Here is an 18,815-nt window from a genome sequence, read left to right as displayed (position 1 = left end):
AGTTATAAAGGGGCACACACATTGCAGTGTGTGTAAGATTTTAGGAGAATTCAGGAAAGACTATTTTAAGAAGTTCTACAGGGTGTCATGAATGGATTCCCTTTGGTCTTTGTCAAGAGAATTCAGAAAAGATTTAAATTGCTCTTCTAATTGTTTTTTACACGTTGGGTTGATGTTTCTTGAATGCTTCAACAAAACAACCCGGGCCAGAAAAGTGTTGGGGGTGCACAGACACATAGTAAAACTTATGAACAAGGCATTTGAGGTTGGGGCATGGAAAAATACTGAGGCACTGTGTGTGTGTTATTTGTGCGTGAGAATGTAATTCCTTGACCCTGAAAACAGGACAAGAAGTGGAGTGTGCGGTAAGGAACATTGAAAACAGCCCCCTGAGAATTCGGTTTGAGTGCTTTACAAGGCCACACGTGGTGTCTCACGATCTGACCTCAAAAAGCCATCTAGTGGATGTTTGTGGTTTAACAAGCCCTTTCAATAAATAATGGTGTTCAGATGCTGCGGCGGACTCTCTTGGAAGAGCTGCCCCCCTGCCCCGCTCAGCTGGAATTTTCTAAGAACTCATTCTTGGCATTCACTGCAAGCTATAAGCTTTGCAAAAAGTAGCCTGAAGGCAGATTCCATGAGAACATAAATTTTAAAAAGAATTTTTAAAAATCAAATTGTTCATGAAACACTGTAGAATAAGCTTTAATTATGAGTTTAGATGGACCTGCACTGTGGCAAGATCAGAGGTGATGCATTGTTACTCTAAGTTTTAGGGGACCAGAATAAGTCACCTCAAAATACGCCCCTTTGGCATAAAGATTATTTTGAACTGCAGGCAAATGAGATGCAATGGAAGCAGAAAGAAGCCTTCCTGGAGTATCTCTTAGATGACTATAAGCAGAAACTTCTGAGGAATGAGGACTGCTGTAAGTCCCTTCTCCCTAGGGAGCTTTATGTCCATAAAGAAGCCAGTGGTCAAGACAGACCTACACAAACCTTCTCCATTAGTTTCTTTCAGGTATTTGCCTTCTCAAAATTTGCAGTCCTAGAAACTCAACATTCTTTTCCTTTGTCTTGTCACTTCTCTACAAAGTTATTGCCCTTTTGTTAAGATGCTACATAAATCTGAGCTCTAACTCCCCTTTGAGTTACTCATCATGAGGTTCCTCCCAGGTGGGGTGTGCTGCACACATTAATAAATTGTTTGCGCTTTTCTTGTCAATCTTTTTTGTCAGTCTGATCTACAAGGTCCCAGGCAGAGAACTTAGGAGGGTAGAAGGAAAAATAACTTTTTCCTCTCTTACAAAGTAATGGCAGCCTAATTCCTCAAAGGCTACTGCTCACCTTGTTATAGCCCTTCAGACCTGCTGCAATGTTTCAATTACCTACTAAGGCAGATTGCTACTTCAATAGCTATTGAACCCTTCTTTGGGAACTAAACCGTAATTATAGCTGGCACAAAGTCACTTGGAATAAAAACATTCCAGCCTCCATGAAAGCTATATATAGCCACTTGACTTTATTTTGGCCAATGAGATATAAGCATAAGTGTGTTTGCGAAATCTAGAAAACATTCTTTTTTAATATTTAACTTTATAGTAGGTTTATATATTTATGGGTTACACGAGAAGGGAAATATCCTTAAAAGAATTTTAAGGTATTTAAATTAAATTTGGTATGTTCTGTTGCCTTCTTCCTTCCTGCTGGCCAGAGTGTAAACATGTTTTCTGCAACTGGAGTAGCCACCTTCCTCTATGAAGTAGAATCCAACACATTGTTCTTTTTGAGCGACAGATAGAGAGAGAGAGAGTCTCACTCTGTCATCCAGGCTGGAGTGCAGTAGCATGTCATAGCTCACTGAAGCCTCAAACTCCCAGGCTCAATCAATTCTCCTGCCTCAGCCTCCCGAGTAGGTAGGACTACAGGTGTGCGCCACCATTCCTGGCTGATCTATTTTTTATTTTTGTAAAGAGGCAGTCTCACTATATTGCCCAAGCTGGTTTTGAACTCCTAGCCTCAGGCAATCCTCCTGCTTCAGCTTCCCAAAGAGCTGAGATTATCAGCCTGAACCAATGTGCCCATGGAGATGTTATTTTAGATTTACTGAAATCCACTGCTGAAACCAGCTGTAATCTGAAACAGTTTGAGTGAAACGACTCAGGAATTTAAATTCAGAAAAGAATGTTTAACAGACTTTATTAAAGCATACTCTGACACAGCTTCCCTTCCCATCCATAAATTCTACAAATACAATGGATGAAAGAGGAGAGAACCCAGGAAATGAAAACTAAATGTCAATGATAAGGCAAACATATCAGTAATGAAGGAAACCCAAATGGATAAACAAGTTATTCTCTGAAAGTAGGCTGGTTGTTCGGTGGAGGGCATTAAACTTGTTGAGAATAGACCCCATTAGAGCTGCAACGCTGCTTCCCCGGCGTTCCTATGCTTCTGAAATTATTTTTGCTTAATTTCAGAGAAACTTTCCTATAGAATCTAATCTGATTTTCACAGGTAGAGTGTTGCATACATACAACCAAAACAGCATTTAAATGCCTTTGGGAATTCAGAAGAGTAGTTGTTCTGCCTGTAAAGGGCTGAAGGAATGCAGCTGACATTGGCTTGATGAGAATAAAAGAAGAAAGACCATGCTTTGATGTTTTTAAGAGGAAGAAAATAGTACTCTCCATGATTACAGTGATGCTATCTCATTAAAAACCATGTTCTGAAATATCCCAGTGTGCAGTAAAAAATATTCCAGTACATCATATATTCCCCTCCTCCACTTAAATAGTATCAAATGCATGTCACTGGATTATTTTTTCTCTTACATGTTAAAAGAGAGAAATGGACAAGAGAGTATGGACAGTATTACTTAGCTCCTAGTTTCCTACCCTGAGGTCCAAGAATGGGTTCCAGATCATAACCTCCATAAACTGTATGCAAAACCTATGTGTCAACCTTTTTCTGGGTAGACAGTCCTTAGCATGTCAAATTCTCAGATGAGTTCAAGAGAATGAATGAAGGTCAGATGGTACAAAAATACTTCTAGAGACCATAAACCTTGGTGATGGGCCACTGTCAGACTGCCACAGGAAGTACCCATGGGCTTATCACCTCCTGCCAAGTTCAAAACCAGCTTGGGCAACATAGTGAGACCCTATCTCTACAAAAATAAAAAATAAAAAAAAAAAAATAGCTGGGGCAAACTAGTGAACCTAAAGGCTGATGCTCCTCACAGTGAGTCCTAAGTGAAGACCCTGAAGAGGCCTAAGAAATGGTGTAATAATGAAACCTACAGGAGAAAGGTAAATAATGACCATCACCCAACACTGAAGTACTCTCTATGTAATCTTTTTTTTTTTTTTTTTTGGAGACGGAGTCTCGCTCTGTCGCCAAGGCTGGAGTGCAGTGGCCGGATCTCAGCTCACTGCAAGCTCCGCCTCCTGGGTTTTGTGACTACAGGCGACCACCACCTCGCCCGGCTAGTTTTTTGTATTTTTTAGTAGAGACGGGGTTTCACCGTGTTGGCCAGGATGGTCTTGATCTCCTGACCTCGTGATCCGCCCGTCTCGGCCTCCCAAAGTGCTGGGATTATAGGCTTGAGCCACCGCACCCGGCCTCTAAGTAATCATTTTCTAATACTGTTATCTTTGCTAAGTTACCAGCAAAATTTTAAAATAGTGTGGCATGTGTCTGTTGGGTCTTAACATTTACCTTGTTCTGAGATATGATTGGCTTTATAAAAATCTCGACAGTGTTGAGGTGCGTCACTCAGTAATGGTGCTCATTTACGTCTCTGTAAAACCCAGAGAATGATTCCAGACACCCCAGCCTTTTACAAATGATGGTTTGATGGCTGAATTAGAGAACACTTGCAGAAGTGCCTGGGGATATTTCCAAGGAAATTAAACCTTGACACCACATCCTCATTACTGTCAGTCCACCCGCTAGACTGTTAAAGCTCAATGTACGTATAACCAGTCTCTCACCTGTTTTCAAATTGGAGAATTCATAAGGCATTTTCATGCTATCAGAAGGACCCTTGAACTTAAAGAATTTGGAAATCCTCTGCTGTTATTATGAGCATTTCATTTTATCTCTATTTGCTATTGACCCCAAAAGAGTGTTCCAAGTTACTTTATCATATACATTTATGTAACCATTATCCAACATTATTTGGTCAAGGTCATTCACGAGGACAAAAGCATCCCCAGTAGAAAGAGATGGGTTAGGTTACAAACCTGCTGTTAACCTTTCCTTTCCAATAATAAACTCTAGACAAACGTCAGGGACTTTGTTTTAGTCACTGCCTGGCAACTAACAGGTAGTAGCTAAATATTTGTTAAATAAATAAATGAAACTCTAGGATGTCAATAATGCATGGTAGTTACAATCTTACTGATATCATTTTGAAATGCTGGTGGAACTTGAACTGGTTAAAATTACTAGTCGGAAATATACATACAATCTAATAATTTGAAAATCATTTTAAATAAGCTAGTTTCAAACACATTTTGGACAATGTTATTAGTATTTTGCATACATATAATGTAGCAAATGTTATCTTTTTGTGTGTTATCTTAAAAATTAATTGCATTTTTAATTAAAAATAATTTTATTGTATTTTCTAATTACAAAAGCAATACATATTAGTTGCATTTTTAGCATGATTTTATTAATCCAGGAGATAAACATTTCTCCAGAGAAATGCATCTCTTGGTTTACACTTATAATAAAAATCAATGAGAAACAAAGTATTCAAAAAAATCCACTGTCCCTTAACATTGTTATTTTCCTTTTACAGAAGACAGGTATCTACATTCTGGAAAATTAACTTAAGTTAATATGACATTAGACTTAAAAGGTCTACCTACCTAAATTTCTACAAAAAAAAAAAAAAAAACCCGACAACATAAACTATATTACATTCTGATTAAATACATGCAAACAGTGACATGAAAACTCAAAAATGCCTTACATGGATAGAATAAATAACTAACTATAAACATTGTTTGATCATCCAAAGACAGTTTTTGATGGAGAGAGAAATCCATATCACAACAAAATCATTACAGCACAGCATGCCGTAGGCAGCCAGATGAAAATCATCTGCTACAGGGTAAGAAGCCTTCCTGAAGGCAGCTTTGTGCGTAGAAAAGAAGCTCCTAGTTGCTGGATACTGAACCGCCTGCAGCCCAGCTCATCACATCTTAGGTAATAGAGTCTTGTATCATCCACAGTATAAAAGAACCATTTGAGAAAAGCTACATTTCGTTACTTTTCTTGCTACTCACCCTTTTGCCCAGCAAGTGAGCATTTGAAGGAAAAGAAAAAAAAGAAAAAAGAAAGAAAGAGAGGAGAGGAAAGCTAAAAAATACTATTCTTTAAAAAAATAGACTTTCCTTGCAAGATATAATATCCTGTGGGGATTCCATATGCTCTTCAGGAACACTGACATGTCAAAATCACATTTACAGAGATACATTCATACATTTGACAATCACTAGGGAAGAGTTATCTGATTTGTCTGTAAGGGAAAGCAGACGACTAATGCACTGAGGCGCTGGTCCATGACCCCGTCATGACCAGTGACCACAATAGTGACAAGTGGCCAAGAGGCAGGTATCAGGAGACTACTGCCCTCCAAGTCACAGCCACAGCTCTCTCAAGGACTGTATCATGGCGACAGAGCCCACAGAAAGGCATGTCTCCTTCCACCTGTTCTGAAGCCAAAACACTCCCTGATCGGGCTGATTCTCAAGGAGCTTTCTTGACTTACTCATGTGATATACATGGCACTCTACTTTTCTCTCTAGTCCATGTTCCCAACCACCCGGGAGAACCACATCAGCCCCTCTTGATGCATGAGAGGCACATTGCATCAAGGTGAAAATACAGTAGCTACAAAAGGAAACTTAGAAGATGGGTACCCATTTCGGGGAGTCTTGCAGTCAGCTCCTGTCCTGAAGGACCTAGAACAAGAAAAAGTTCTCTAAATGAAAAGGTTGCTACTGACACTGTTCTTCTATCACTGCAGAAGAGATGTTTTAGGGACTGGATTTCTCAGAAGACCCTCCATTTACCTGATTTGTCTCTTGCTTCCAATGTGGCAAATGGTACCTGCTAGCATATGTATATTAGACTCTAGCCTGCTCGCCTAGAACAGATGCAGAGACCAGCTCTTACCTTCTCACTTGAAAAGTACATCTGAAGAAGTGCATTTGCACTTTGGGCAAAAAAGAGCCAGCAAAGGATGCAGACAGTCACAGCTAGGATGTTAAATACCTATACAGAATGAGATTGACCAACTTGGACCAAACCCAGCAAAGAGATGACAAAGAGTCATTGGTTCAAGTTGCTAAATGTTTTGAGGCAGAGGAAAGTTAAATTTTTCAGTGTAACTGATATTCCCATTAGGCAGGAGGGGAGGAAATGTGGTGGCGTTTCTCCAGGCCTCGTTTTGGTGGCCCCCAAAGTCCAGTTCCCACTTAACTTCCTGTTCTAGCCTCTGTGGAGCTGACATCCCAAGCTTTTCAGTAGATCCCAGTCCTTTGGAGAGGTGTGGCCTGAACATCCACATCATTAGCAAGGCAACATGGGGGATGCTGCAGAGGGGCGTCTGCGCACAGCCAGCGTGGTCTCTGCTGCCTACGAGCCAGAGAGGAAGAGACACAAAGCTATTACACCACCGCCAAGCAGCGAACATGAAAGTAGAGCAGAATCTTTCCCCTACCTCCCCTCCTCCCTCAACCTCCTCATTCCCACATCCATACACATGCATGAATACACTGGCGTGCCTACACACACACCTTGACTCTGGGGAGTCAGGCAAACTCGAATGGCGTAGTCATGGGCTTCTTTCCCTGAGGAGCTGACCTCGTGACCATATTGGACCAGGCACTCCTTTCAGACCTGGACCATAAGCTACATATCCAAGATATGAAGCAGAAGCAGTCAGGATCCCTCTGGTAGAAGGAGATCGTGTAGGCTATGTCAGCCAAAACACCATGCCAATAAAGTGACACTGTAATCAGGGGCTACTTGGCTTCTGAGGAGGGTCCCTACTGTTGTAGTTATACGAGTCCATTCTGAAATCAGTCATTAGAGCAGATCAACTTCTTCCCATTAACTGACATCTAACATTTTACCTTGTGGGAAATTTTTCCCCTAGAACGGTGCTTCTCAAATGTTAAATGTGTATATGAATCACCTGGTGGTCCTGGTAAAATGAGGATTCTGACTCAGGAGGTCTGGGATGCGGCCTGGGATTCTGCATTTCTAATGAGCTTCTGGTCTTTAAGGTAACAAGGAATAAGGCATGAGAAGGGTAAAACAATCCCATCTGTATTTCCTGTCTCAAAAGAAATTAAGTGCTGTTTTATACCCATGACCATAATCTCTTTAGAAATGGGCAAATCACATTTTAGGAGGAACAGTCCACTAAATGCTAAAAAATCTCCAAAAGTTTTCTTTATAATAGATAACATAAGTTACATATTGCTAATGGGAATTACTGCATAGTGCAGTCAAATGTAATTGTTTCTTAATTCTTGCATAAGTGCCAACAGGTACACATAACTATTGAAGTTCTTGTGCTTTCCATCATGTTCTTCCTGTCTTCCCCAGAAGGTGGCAGAAGAGAGCCACGGATACACCATGATCTTCAACTACAGTGAGAACTTCTCGTGGCTTGTCTGAGTCTGAATCCTTGTGCAGCATGAGGCAAAGTTTTAGGGGTGGGGAAGGGATGGGAAACACAACTGAAAATACTAAACAAAAAACCCAGAAGCCTTCTGATAGGTTCAAGTTACTCAACAATTTTATTTACCCATTCTACACACACACACACACACAAAAACACATTTCAAATACAGTTATGCACACTTTAAATGGATCTGAGTGGCATACTTTGTTATCAGTGTCACTCAATTAAATCAGAATGTTGCTAAAGACTTATGTTCCTACTTTCAATAGAGCAGTGCCTAGGAAATCTGCAGTAGAACTCTATTCCTAGGCTTCCCAATCTGACCCACTCCCATTCAACCCAGAGATGCTCAGCCCCACGTAGCAAAAGCATCACTATACCAGCGTAAGTTGATCTTCTTGTTACGTCAACATAATATAAAATGTACATAAGCAATTCAGATACAAAAACATTGCATAGGTAAACACTGGTCACAGATATCCAGTGAAAGGCTTACTGGAAATAATACTTTTGCCAACCCTTAAAATCAATTTTTAAATGCCAAATTTTCTGCTCATTTTTACTTACTAGATTAAGCGTTAAAGCCAAATGCATGGCTGACTAAAAATAGCAGCCCTATCCAATGGAATACAACATTCCAGAACAGGGTAAGCTGGGGACACAGAAGCTTCAGAAACGAACAGCAGAACTGAAGTTCTGCCCTAAAGCAGGGGACTGGATGAGATGACTTCAAGTAAAGGTAACAACTCCAGGCTCTAAACAGGCATTCCCTTAGCTTAGTTCACAAAATACCATAAAAGTGATGTATAACCTTATCTTTTACAAAATAATGAGAATTTGGCCACTACTGTATAAGAAATGGCTATTTAAAATCATAGTGTACAGAACTCCCCTATAAAGAAAACATGTGGAGTGCTTAATTCCTTTCTTTGTTAGACACATTTAATAGAGAATTACTATAATGTACATACACTTCAGTGGGTACAATCAGAAAGCAGGCAGACTGTGAGCTTACAGACCCTATAACGTTAGTCAGGCAACACCCAGATTTTACTAGTCTATCAGTCAGCACATGGACACTACTAGAGTCTGTCAGTCAGTCAACACATAGACACTACTAGAGTCTGTCAGTGACAAACAGATCCTACTAGAGTCAGTCAGTACACAGATCCTACTAGTCTATCAGTTGGTCAACATATAGACACTCCCAGAGTCTGTCAGTCAGCATACAGACACTGAAGTCAGTTAGCATAGAGATCCAACTAGAGACAGTCTCCTGGACAGTATGGGTCTAAATTAAATCCCTGGACACACTTCTGATATCTGTGTCACCTTCAGGGAAAGTCAATTCTACCCTACCAGTGTTGCAACCTGACTCAAGTGTTATATATTTTCAATAAGTCAAAATACATACTAGAAAAGCTGGGTAAATCCATCAAATTTCTTGACAATGAACACAACATGGCTTACGAGCTTGGCAAAGACAATGGAATGCGCATAAGATTACATAACCCAGATACAATTCTTCTGATTACCGGATACTTTTTCCCTTGCCCATTGGCCACTCCAACCACCAATGAGTTTCTGTCAATTAAGATCTCCTGCTCACAAAAAAAAAAAAAAAAAAGTAACATAGATGAATTTATTTCCAAACAGCTATATCATATGTTTCTTCAAAATGCAAGTGTCTCTGAAGACCAAACGTGGGTTGCAAAGAGGATTACCCAGATCCTCATATGGAATACTCACCCATTCAGTCTAGGGGTACAAATATATTGTGTCCTTAACTCCAACTTCTTCAGAAACAAACAAACAATAACAACAACAACAACGAAACACCAAAGGCAAAGATATAGGGCAGATCCCTAGTACCATGCAAGTTTTTAGAAGCTTGGCTTATTCTACTTTACAACTCAATGTAAAATCATCCCTTTACCAAAACACAACAACAATACAGATAAGAGCTAAATTCCAATTTAGGGATTAGGAGATAAGAAGCGAAGCAGGCTCTCTAAATCTGCTTTAGAATTCTCTTTCAAATCTGTCATAGACTTGAAGCAAGAATAAGAAAACAGAATAATTTCCCTTTCCCCACTTTAGACAAGTAAATTAAAAAAAAAATTTTTTTTTAGAGGTGAGGTCTCACTATTTTGCCCAGGCTGGTCTCAAGTGATCCTCCAGCCTCGGCCTCCCAAGTATCTGGGATTACAGGTATAAGCCACAGCAACTGGCTTCTTCCAGTAGATTAAATGCTAATGTCTTTACCTATTCTCACAAAACAAAACTTACAGCCTCAGCAGAGAGTACTTTAAGTCCATTTTTATTTTGTAGGACTTGTGACAGACATAATCATAGTAATGTGTACAGACTACCAATATGCATTCAAGTAAGAAAACCAGGAGAGAAAAGATGAGAAGTAGAGATGAAACTTCTCTAAAATTTGGAGTAAGAGCTCTTTTCCATTCTACATTCTCCTGGCTTCTTCCTGCTGGACTTTTCTGAAACTAAAGTCTTTTAAATCCTTTTCTGGATTCTTTAAAGTCTTTTAAATCCTTTTCTGGATCTTGCTTTAGAAACTAAAGGATGCTGAAGCCCTTGCTTTTCAAATTCCAATTTCTCATGTCCTGTCTGAGGATAAGACCACCTCAGCTCCTCTTCTGGAGAAAGCAAACTAGCACGGGGGAGAGTGGGGAAATAGCGGCAGGCTGAGAGCCACAGTGAACATCCCATGACCTGTCTGTAACGCTGGGGTTAATGACAGGTTAACATAATGCTAGCTTGTTAGAGAAGTCCCCTCTTGCTAGAAGTAGGTACAGTGTTAATCCAAAGTCTGTGGATCAAAGTGCTCCCTCCTCTCATTCATTAGTTCTGAATTACTCTCACCTCACAGCAGAAGAAAGGCTGAATGCCCATTTGGGCTACAGATGCCAGCATCCAAGCAAATGTAGACAATGCAATCTTGTAAAAGTGCCAAACATGCCTCCCCAACCATATCTCATTCTCACGTTGGTGGTGGTGGGGGCATCCCCATCCCCTAATCCTTGTAGTCTCATAGCCACAGGACAACAGAAAAGTCAGGAGAAGCGATGTGATGGTGAACACTTCTAGACTCAGAGTGTTGCTGTATTGCAAACGTCCATTTGTTATAAATTACATATCCTGTCTCTTAAAATAACCTTCCTCTGGGCAAGGACCTTTGCTTCTACTTCTATGTATCTTTCCCCTATCCCTGCCCGCACTGGCCCAAAGCTCCACAAAGACACTAAGTACACGCTATATAACCACTAAACAAGAATAGCAGGTTACTTAACATACTGGACACAATTTTGAGAAGAATCTACGTAAGCAGCCTTTAGAAGCTGGCTGTGGTATCCTACTTGGGACACATGAGTAAAGGACTCGGGGTCAGGAGTCAGTCGCCAGTGAAGACAACCTTTATCATCCTGCAGGGTCTGTACCTCTCTCCAGGGTGCTTAAAATCCAGAGGCAATTATTTAATTCAGTGATCTGTTCCACATCACTCAGCAATGTAAAGGGTTAAAGATGAGACTAGAACCTAGAATAACCCTCAAACACAGCAGCCTGCCTTCCAGGGGGTTATATCATTTAACATTATGATCTGCTCAAACATCAAACCCAAAGAACTGTCCTTTCAGGATAATGAGGAATTCAGAATTCCTAGGCTGACACTTTTGTATGAGGAACTACTATCCCAGTATTTTTCCACCTAACTTTCTAAGGTGGAGTTCTTAACCCGGGCTATGAATCAGAATCATCCGGGAAGCTACTTTAAATACATGCAAGTTCAGACCCAGACCCCAGAGATTCTGAGTCAGTATTAAGCAAAAGGTAGACACAGACATGTTTACGATTCAACAATTCTAAAGGAGATTCTAAGGAAAACTCCTGGATGAGAACCACAGCAAAAAGTCTTCCATTACCAAATGAAAACACCCTTGGAAAACAGCTAACTTCTTCCCACTGGTTACCTCTAAAAGACAAGCTGATAACTTTAAGGTGGGGAGTCACCTATCTCTGTTTAAAATCCCATAAGAACCCTAAACTTGCCTCTCAGAAAAACATACATATATTTGTACATTTTGCAGGCAAAATTGGGAAAGAGGATAAGCCATCAAGGTCATCAAGGGGCTAAGAATTTCTTCCCTGAAGATTTTACGTTTAACCCTACAAAGAAAATGAAATGACAGAAATGAATAGAGAAATACAAACAGTTAAGAGCTACATCCCACAGGGTTCCAAGGACTTCTCTGGACATCAAGATGAGATAGTTTCTCCTTATGAACAGAAGAATACTCCAATGAGAGAGATTAAATTCATCATCAAGCTTTTCCACATTTGGGGGAAAAAATGCTCATGTAAAAACTATTTTGTTTTGATGTTTATTTCTTCTAAAGGAGAGTGTGCTGAAAGTATTCAAAAATAAGCAGTTTTAGTGAACTCTTCTCTGCCTCTTGCCTTGAGCAATTCAAACATCAGTGGTGACTCCTGAATCTAACCGCCCTTCTAAACAGCCCCAGAGGATACTGGATTGGCAGGAAAAGTTGCTGTGATTGGCAAAGAACCTGGGAGCCATGGGAGAAAAGATATGACTGCTCACCAAGAGTCCTGTAAGAGCTAGAGCCCACCCTACTCTCCTAAAACCCACTCTGCGGACCTCAAAAGACCCAGGCCTGACTAAGTTAAAAATAAAAACCAAGACATTTTCCACATGCTGAGAGCCAGATTCCCCCAGGGCATCAAAGGCTTAGGACTGTTTCTCATGAAAGGAGGCAACAACTCTCACCCTATGTCCACTTGCAAGCTCCAGAATATTCTGTGGATGTTCTGTAGCCTAGGCTGGCCCTTGCAGGACCTAGCTGGAGAGAAAAGGAGAAAGGAAAGGAAAGACTCCTCCAGTCCAGATCCATTTAGACCCACTGCAGAAAGCATCAACTGGGTCAGACTTGCCTCTTGCCAATCACCCCTTCCTTCCTAGACAGACACCACAATGTCATGGATTACACCGGACAATCCAGAGGGGACATGAAAGTGGGGAAAGAAAGCAGTCAAGTAAGGACTGTGAGGAAAACACACAATGAAGAGACGAAAGTGAAGGAAAAATAGACTTTTTGTCCCTCCACTGCTCACCCGCCCCCCATCCCCCAACACTTCACCAACACGAGGACATTAGTGAAGTAAGACACCAGAGAACAGAGAGAAGAACCAAGAGTGTGGGGCATGCTCAGCCCCAAGGGAGGGTATCTTTTTCCTCCCTCCTCCAGACCATCCCATCTGAGAATCTGTCCTAAAAGACTCAATTTGCTAACTTGTCCCTGGGTGGAAAGATGTTTCAAACTGGAGAACAGCTAAAGTTGTCCTATAAACACGTAACCTCATGTTCTGTGTTAAGATTCATGGTGAAGTGTCGGGGTGGGGGTGGAGGGAGGAAGTTAAATGACTCCTTGGTGATTAGTGGCAAAGGTAGGAGGCCAGGGCTGGAGGGAAACACACGGTTACACCACCGGAATGCTGACTTGGGTCTTCGGCTAGTCGGCCCCTTCTTGCAAGTCCTGGGCACGGAGAGGGCTGAGGGGCTTGAGGGGCCGGCTCCCAACACTGTAATTTCTTGGACGCCTTATTGTATTCGAACTGGACAGAGGCGTAAAGCTGTTCCTTCTCATCCTTACAGGGGTTTGGTTCTTGGGGAAGTTGTTCTGATTGGAAATGGAGGGACACCACACAAATGAAAGCCAAGCCAAAAGCTCACTCATACAGTTAATAATGCGCTTGTAACCACAACAGCTTCCCTCACTCCTGCTCCTCTGCACACAGGGTCCCTCATAGGCACAGGCCTCCTAGCATCAGGGAGCTAAAAGGGAGAAGCTTCTTGAGCATAACATTCCAAAGCAGGAAAAAGACCCAAAGAAAGGAAGGGGCTTACTGAAGACCACACAGATTACCAGGGACCGACTTAGGAACGAACCTACACCTCTTAACCCCCACCTTATAGGCTCCTCTGGACTCTGCTTTCCAAAGGGACACTTGGGGTTGGAGCAGGGTGGTAATTTGCATTTCACTTCAGCCAAACACTTTCCATATTTAATTGAATTTCCAGGAGCCAGCATTCAAGGTTAAGACTCATGAAAGGGGTACTAATTTAAAAAAATAATAATTCCAACATCACTTTCAGACGTAGCAAACTATGTTGGAAGTAAGTTCTGAATCTGTTTCCCTTTTGTACATAAAAGAAACACCAGACTCTTGATGCCAAAGCTTCAAAGACTCAAGGTGGCAGGGAAACTGGCATGTTCATCGTGGGAAAATACTTACAGTTGGCTTATCACGATGCGTGTTCACAGCCTCCACGTTAAGTTTAACTGTTTCCACTTTGCACCCTGAGAAAACAGAGGAAAGCCAGGACTTAAGGAAAAAGGTTCAATGGAAAATTCCTTAGTTTCATTATGGGAAAGTATACCACAAAGGAATGTATGCATTTTGCAATACACACAGTCATGCATACTTTCAAAACAGAAGGCACTGATGGAGCTTCCCTGGTGTATAGGGATAATGAAGCTGAACTCTAGACAAACCTTAGAGAAAATTCTGACCTTCCTCAATTCCCAGCACCCGCCAGCCCCTATGCGCATAGTTACCGTAGGCCACAGGAGTAAGTTTGAAGATGGTATGGAGAGGGCATCTCAAGTATGGTAGCTCATCTGAAAACAGAAAGACCAGGTGAGGGAAGTCTCTTAGTACTATGGAGTAAGGTCAAGTTAGTGGAAGAGACAATCTACAGAGCTCATGAGTTTCCCTTACTCTGACCACCCCTTAGAGTTGTACAACTCCTCCCTTAAACCCCAGACCACAAAGTCACCCAACCTTCTGAGTGGCTAAGGAAGGAAATAAGGACATCTTAGATCCTTCCATGCAGGCAAAACAGGAAGAAGTACTGTAGCCAGAGAGCCCAATGGAACGGGTTCACCTGCGTACAGCAGAGGCCCGTGATACCTGGCCACAACAGCTTCCCAGCAGCTCAGGATGCTGAGCTCAGCCTCCACAATGCAGGCTTCCCAGGAGCTCTGGAAGATCGGGAAGGGAAGTGTGGAAGAAGGCAGCGGCACCTCCTTACTTCCCTTACCCAGAAACAACTGCTGCTCCTAAGATACCACCCTCCTAGTAAGCAGCGTGGCAGGCTGGGGATATTCAACCACTGTCCTGATGCTGCCAGGAGTGTCAGCGTGACACTGGCCCTTGAGCCAGGCAGGATCAAGGAGCACCAGCAGCAGCCACTCTCCATTGGAAGCTCTTGTAGCAGCAGAGCGAACTCAGCAAGTCATTGACTCAGTGGCTGCTGGGAGCCCCACATTGCTGTCTGGAGCAAGTACTCTAATTTGAGTGGAGACAGGGAGGTCTGTTTCCCAGGAATCCTGGTGCCACTGCAAGTCCAGCCCTCTCCCCCTGGATGTGTCTCCCAGCCCCTCCCTCAAAGGCACCTGCGCCCTTATCCAAGAAGTAGGCCAGGAGGCAGCGCATGACAGCCTGGTGGGAGATGACGAGGACATTGCCCTGACGTTCCAGTTCCATGATGACAGGCTCCAGCCGCTGCACCAGGTCCTGGTATGACTGTGGAGGGAAATGGGGCAGGCTGGCAGGAGCTCAGGTGCAAGCTGGCAGCCAAGTCAGTGGCTGGACCTTGGAGACTAAGGGCCACTTCTTCTCCCTCAGCTGGCTTTCCTCCTGGAAGCTCAGTGAGTTCACATCACCTGCGAACTGCCCCCAGCCCTGGTGTCTCTTGAGAAAACTCAGATCTTTCAAGAGCAATTTTTAGACCAAGACAACTACAGGTTAAGAAAAGGAAGTGTGAGTTCAACCTGTGTGTATGTGTTTTTTCTTCCCACAGATTAATTCAGGCACTGAGACAACAAAAGATTCCTAGGGGTTTCCTGTCCCTCTGCCACTCAGTTTTATTTACTTTTGCCTCACACATCCCTAGAGTATGGAAGCCACTTAGACAAGGAAATAGCCTAAAACACTCAAGACCAGAGAGAAATAATTCCCATCCCATATATTTACTTGGAGACTCCACTTACGTGGGGGTGGGATTGAGAGTACAAGGAAAAAAAGAAATAGAAATGATTGTGTTGGTTCTAAAGCATATTGAACACAGAGGATGCCTTGTCATCCTTATCTCTGGGAATCTTAACAATTAATGAGGCATTCGATTGTCTAAGCTAAATGAAACCAAAATGACCCAAGGGAAGGAAGATAAATGATGCCTAGAACCTCCAAATCACATTCAATCCTTCCCCCAAATTAAAGCTAAACCTTCAGCAAGGGGCTAGGCAGTCACTTTACATGATGAGGGTGTCTTACCTCCCCACCAGGATATCGATACAGATACTTCTCTTGATCTCGAAGTGCAAATTCTTCTGGGTACCGCTTCTCAATCTCGGCATAGGTCATCTCTTCACACACGCCCTGCAAAAAGCCACTTGAAGCTGGCTTGAGGAGATAGACTGTCCCACACCAGCCCCATCCCAAATAAGGAAGAAGACATCGAAGAATGCTAGTTTCTTAGTGTGCGCCAGGCACTGTGCTGGATCCTTTCATGTATTACGGCCGCCTGTGACCAGAGTGTCACAGAGTGTCGCAGAGTGTCATAGAATGTCTGTGACTCACCGGGTGAGGAACACTGCAGGGAGGAGGCAACTTCTCCAGCTCAAGCTACCATATTCTACTACTGGGGGGGGGGAACTTACAGGCAAAGAAAGTCAAGAGGCTAAAAGGAACAAGAAGCAGAGAAGGAGGGAAACTGAAGGGACTGGAGACTTTGCAGGAAAAATAAAAGGGTAGAAGGAAGGAAAGAAAAAGAAATGTCGGCCAGGCGCGGTGGCTCACACCTATAATCCCAACCCTTTGGGAGGCCAAGGCGGGTGGATCACAAGGTCAGGAGCTCAAGACCAGCCTGCAAGATGGTGAAACTCCATCTGTACTAAAAATACAAAAATTAGCCAGGCGTGGTGGTGGGTGTCTATAATCCCAGCTACTAGGGAGGCTGAGGCAGAGAATTGCTTGAACCTGGGAGGCAGAGGTTGCAGTGAGCCAAGATTGCGCCACTGCACTCCAGCCTGAGCCACAGAGCAAGACTCCGTCTCACAAAATAAATAAATAAATAAAGTAAAAAGAAAAAGAAATGTCCACTTTTGTGCTCAAGAAGAGAGAAGGCCAAGAGAAATTTTGGGAAAAACTTTTCTGAATAGCTGACCAAATTATCTAAGCAGAAAGTAAAGAAGTAGGTTGTTAGCTATTTCTTTTTCCCAGGAGGCAAATATACAAAGGAACAAAATGAGTCCTTGTTAGCCCCACTTTCCCCAGGTGCCAGAAAGGCTGGCTCAAAAATTGGTTTGGGTCCCACGATTGGCACAGGTACTGAAGCAGGCAAGAAACTCCCGACTGGCGGTGCAATTGTCCTCCCTGAGCCCCCAAACCGGCCATAGAGTCAGCTTCCTCAGAGTTTTTACTTCGTGGTTCTAGTTTCCTAGATAAAAATGTCCAAATAGTGACTTATGAGAGTTCCTGCCTGAATATGAGATTCTTGTTGGCTTTTCTGGGCCTTCAGAGCTTCCTACTCACAGCATCAATCTCATTCAGAATCTTCCACTGCTCATAGGGCACCCCGAGAGATTCAGCAGTCTGTATGGTCCTCTTCAACTGGCTTGTCCACACTTTGAGGTCTGTTATCTCCTGTTCCTCCAAAAACTTCCTTAGAGCTTGGGCAAACTGGGGTTTAAAAATGAAAATTAAGGGTAAAAAGAAAACACACACACACACACACACACACACTCAACACACACATAAACAAAGCCTGCTAACGTGGCCTGTAATGGACAACATGCATAGCCATGGTCAAAATCCATAAGGTGCTACATAGTTAACATAAACCCAAAAGGAAATGAACTTTAACTGGAGCACCCTGTACATTGCTAAGTATACAAGTTGTGCCCAGTGAATATCTGATGGCTGAATGATCACAGCAGAAATGGCTCCAAGTTATCTACACTTCAATACAGAGCTAGACGCAGTGAGCAAGAACACACCTGAGCACTTGCCTGACTATGGAATCACAGCCTCAGTTCAAATGGGATTTAAGTAAGGAGATAAAAGAGATGACCTCAGCCATGCCCTTCTAACTCTAAGCCTAGAAAATCCAGTGTGCTGACTAATTACTCACCTGCTTTCCCCTCACGGAGAGGCCAGAGTCACCCCCAATCTTCCCCAAGAGATTGAACTCGCTTTCTCCATGCCGGCAAAGGTAAATGGTGCGAGGCTGGACATGGATATTCATGAGGTAGTAGACTATCTTGCTCTGGATGTAGTCCTGGACTCTGTTGACTAAAAATCGCTGGCCCACATTTATCACCTTGATGAAAGAAAGATCCCTGAGACAGAAAAGGAAAAAAAATTCCCTGGGTATGAAAATCTGAGAATAAGAATCAGAGGGAAAAGGATTTCTATAGGGACTTGCAGGCTCACAGCTGCTCTTCCTCCCCTCCTCTGTCACACCCACATTTATGGAACCAAATGGTAGGAGATTAATTACTCCTTAAAACCAAGATGAAGTACAATTTCCTGAACTTCTAGTCAGTTCATACCATTTCCTCAGTGCCTGTACTGTGACACGTGATGTAGATAAATATGATAAACAGAATTCAGGCTTCCCATCAGGGGCTAGACTAGGTAACCTGAAGATTTTGCTGCTAAGCCCGAAATTTGGTGAGAAGAATAGGCCCCATTTGAGGCAGTCAAGACCTGGCCAGAATATGGCATGATGAGCAATGAGGGGAAGGAAAGAGGCAGCAGAAGCACAGACAGCAATGTTTACACACTCCCTGCATCTACCTAATCATGCTTCTCTCAAAGACAGTTTCGGACATTGCTTGCTTTGAGACCAACATGAAATTTTTCTCTTTATAAAAGTCGTAAGTGTGGCTGGGCACGGTGGCTCATACCTGTAATCCCAGCACTTTGGGAGGCCAAGGCAGGTGGATCAGGAGATCAGGAGTTTGAGACCAGCCTGGCCAACATGGTGAAACCCCGTCTCTAC

The 18,815-nt window shown here is 42.7% G+C and overlaps 1 protein-coding gene across 5 annotated transcripts in view; it reads right to left on the bottom strand.

Moving 5' to 3' along the window:
• Positions 1 to 4,665: 4,665 nt before the first annotated feature.
• Positions 4,666 to 18,815, bottom strand: part of PFKFB2 (6-phosphofructo-2-kinase/fructose-2,6-biphosphatase 2) — a 49,629-nt gene continuing 35,479 nt past the window's right edge. For 3 of the 5 annotated variants that reach the window (XM_011937653.1, XM_011937669.1, XM_011937661.1), the window contains 7 exons: positions 17,943 to 18,150; positions 17,345 to 17,491; positions 16,085 to 16,189; positions 15,205 to 15,334; positions 14,365 to 14,427; positions 14,042 to 14,106; positions 12,687 to 13,425 (listed from right to left, as the gene is read on the bottom strand). In XM_011937653.1, the coding sequence (XP_011793043.1) occupies positions 13,258 to 13,425; positions 14,042 to 14,106; positions 14,365 to 14,427; positions 15,205 to 15,334; positions 16,085 to 16,189; positions 17,345 to 17,491; positions 17,943 to 18,150 (886 nt within the window). In that variant the 3' untranslated portion in view covers positions 12,687 to 13,257. Of the gene's footprint in view, positions 6,655 to 12,686; positions 13,426 to 14,041; positions 14,107 to 14,364; positions 14,428 to 15,204; positions 15,335 to 16,084; positions 16,190 to 17,344; positions 17,492 to 17,942; positions 18,151 to 18,815 lie in introns of those variants that run through there. The other 2 variants (XM_011937678.1, XM_011937685.1) reach the window with 2 other exon arrangements.

Source organism: Colobus angolensis, unplaced genomic scaffold (assembly GCF_000951035.1).
Source record: "Colobus angolensis palliatus isolate OR3802 unplaced genomic scaffold, Cang.pa_1.0 Scaffold100, whole genome shotgun sequence".
Lineage (NCBI taxonomy): Eukaryota > Metazoa > Chordata > Mammalia > Primates > Cercopithecidae > Colobus > Colobus angolensis.
Note: the sequence above shows the minus strand (reverse complement) of the source record. Positions and strands in the feature narration are given on the sequence as shown.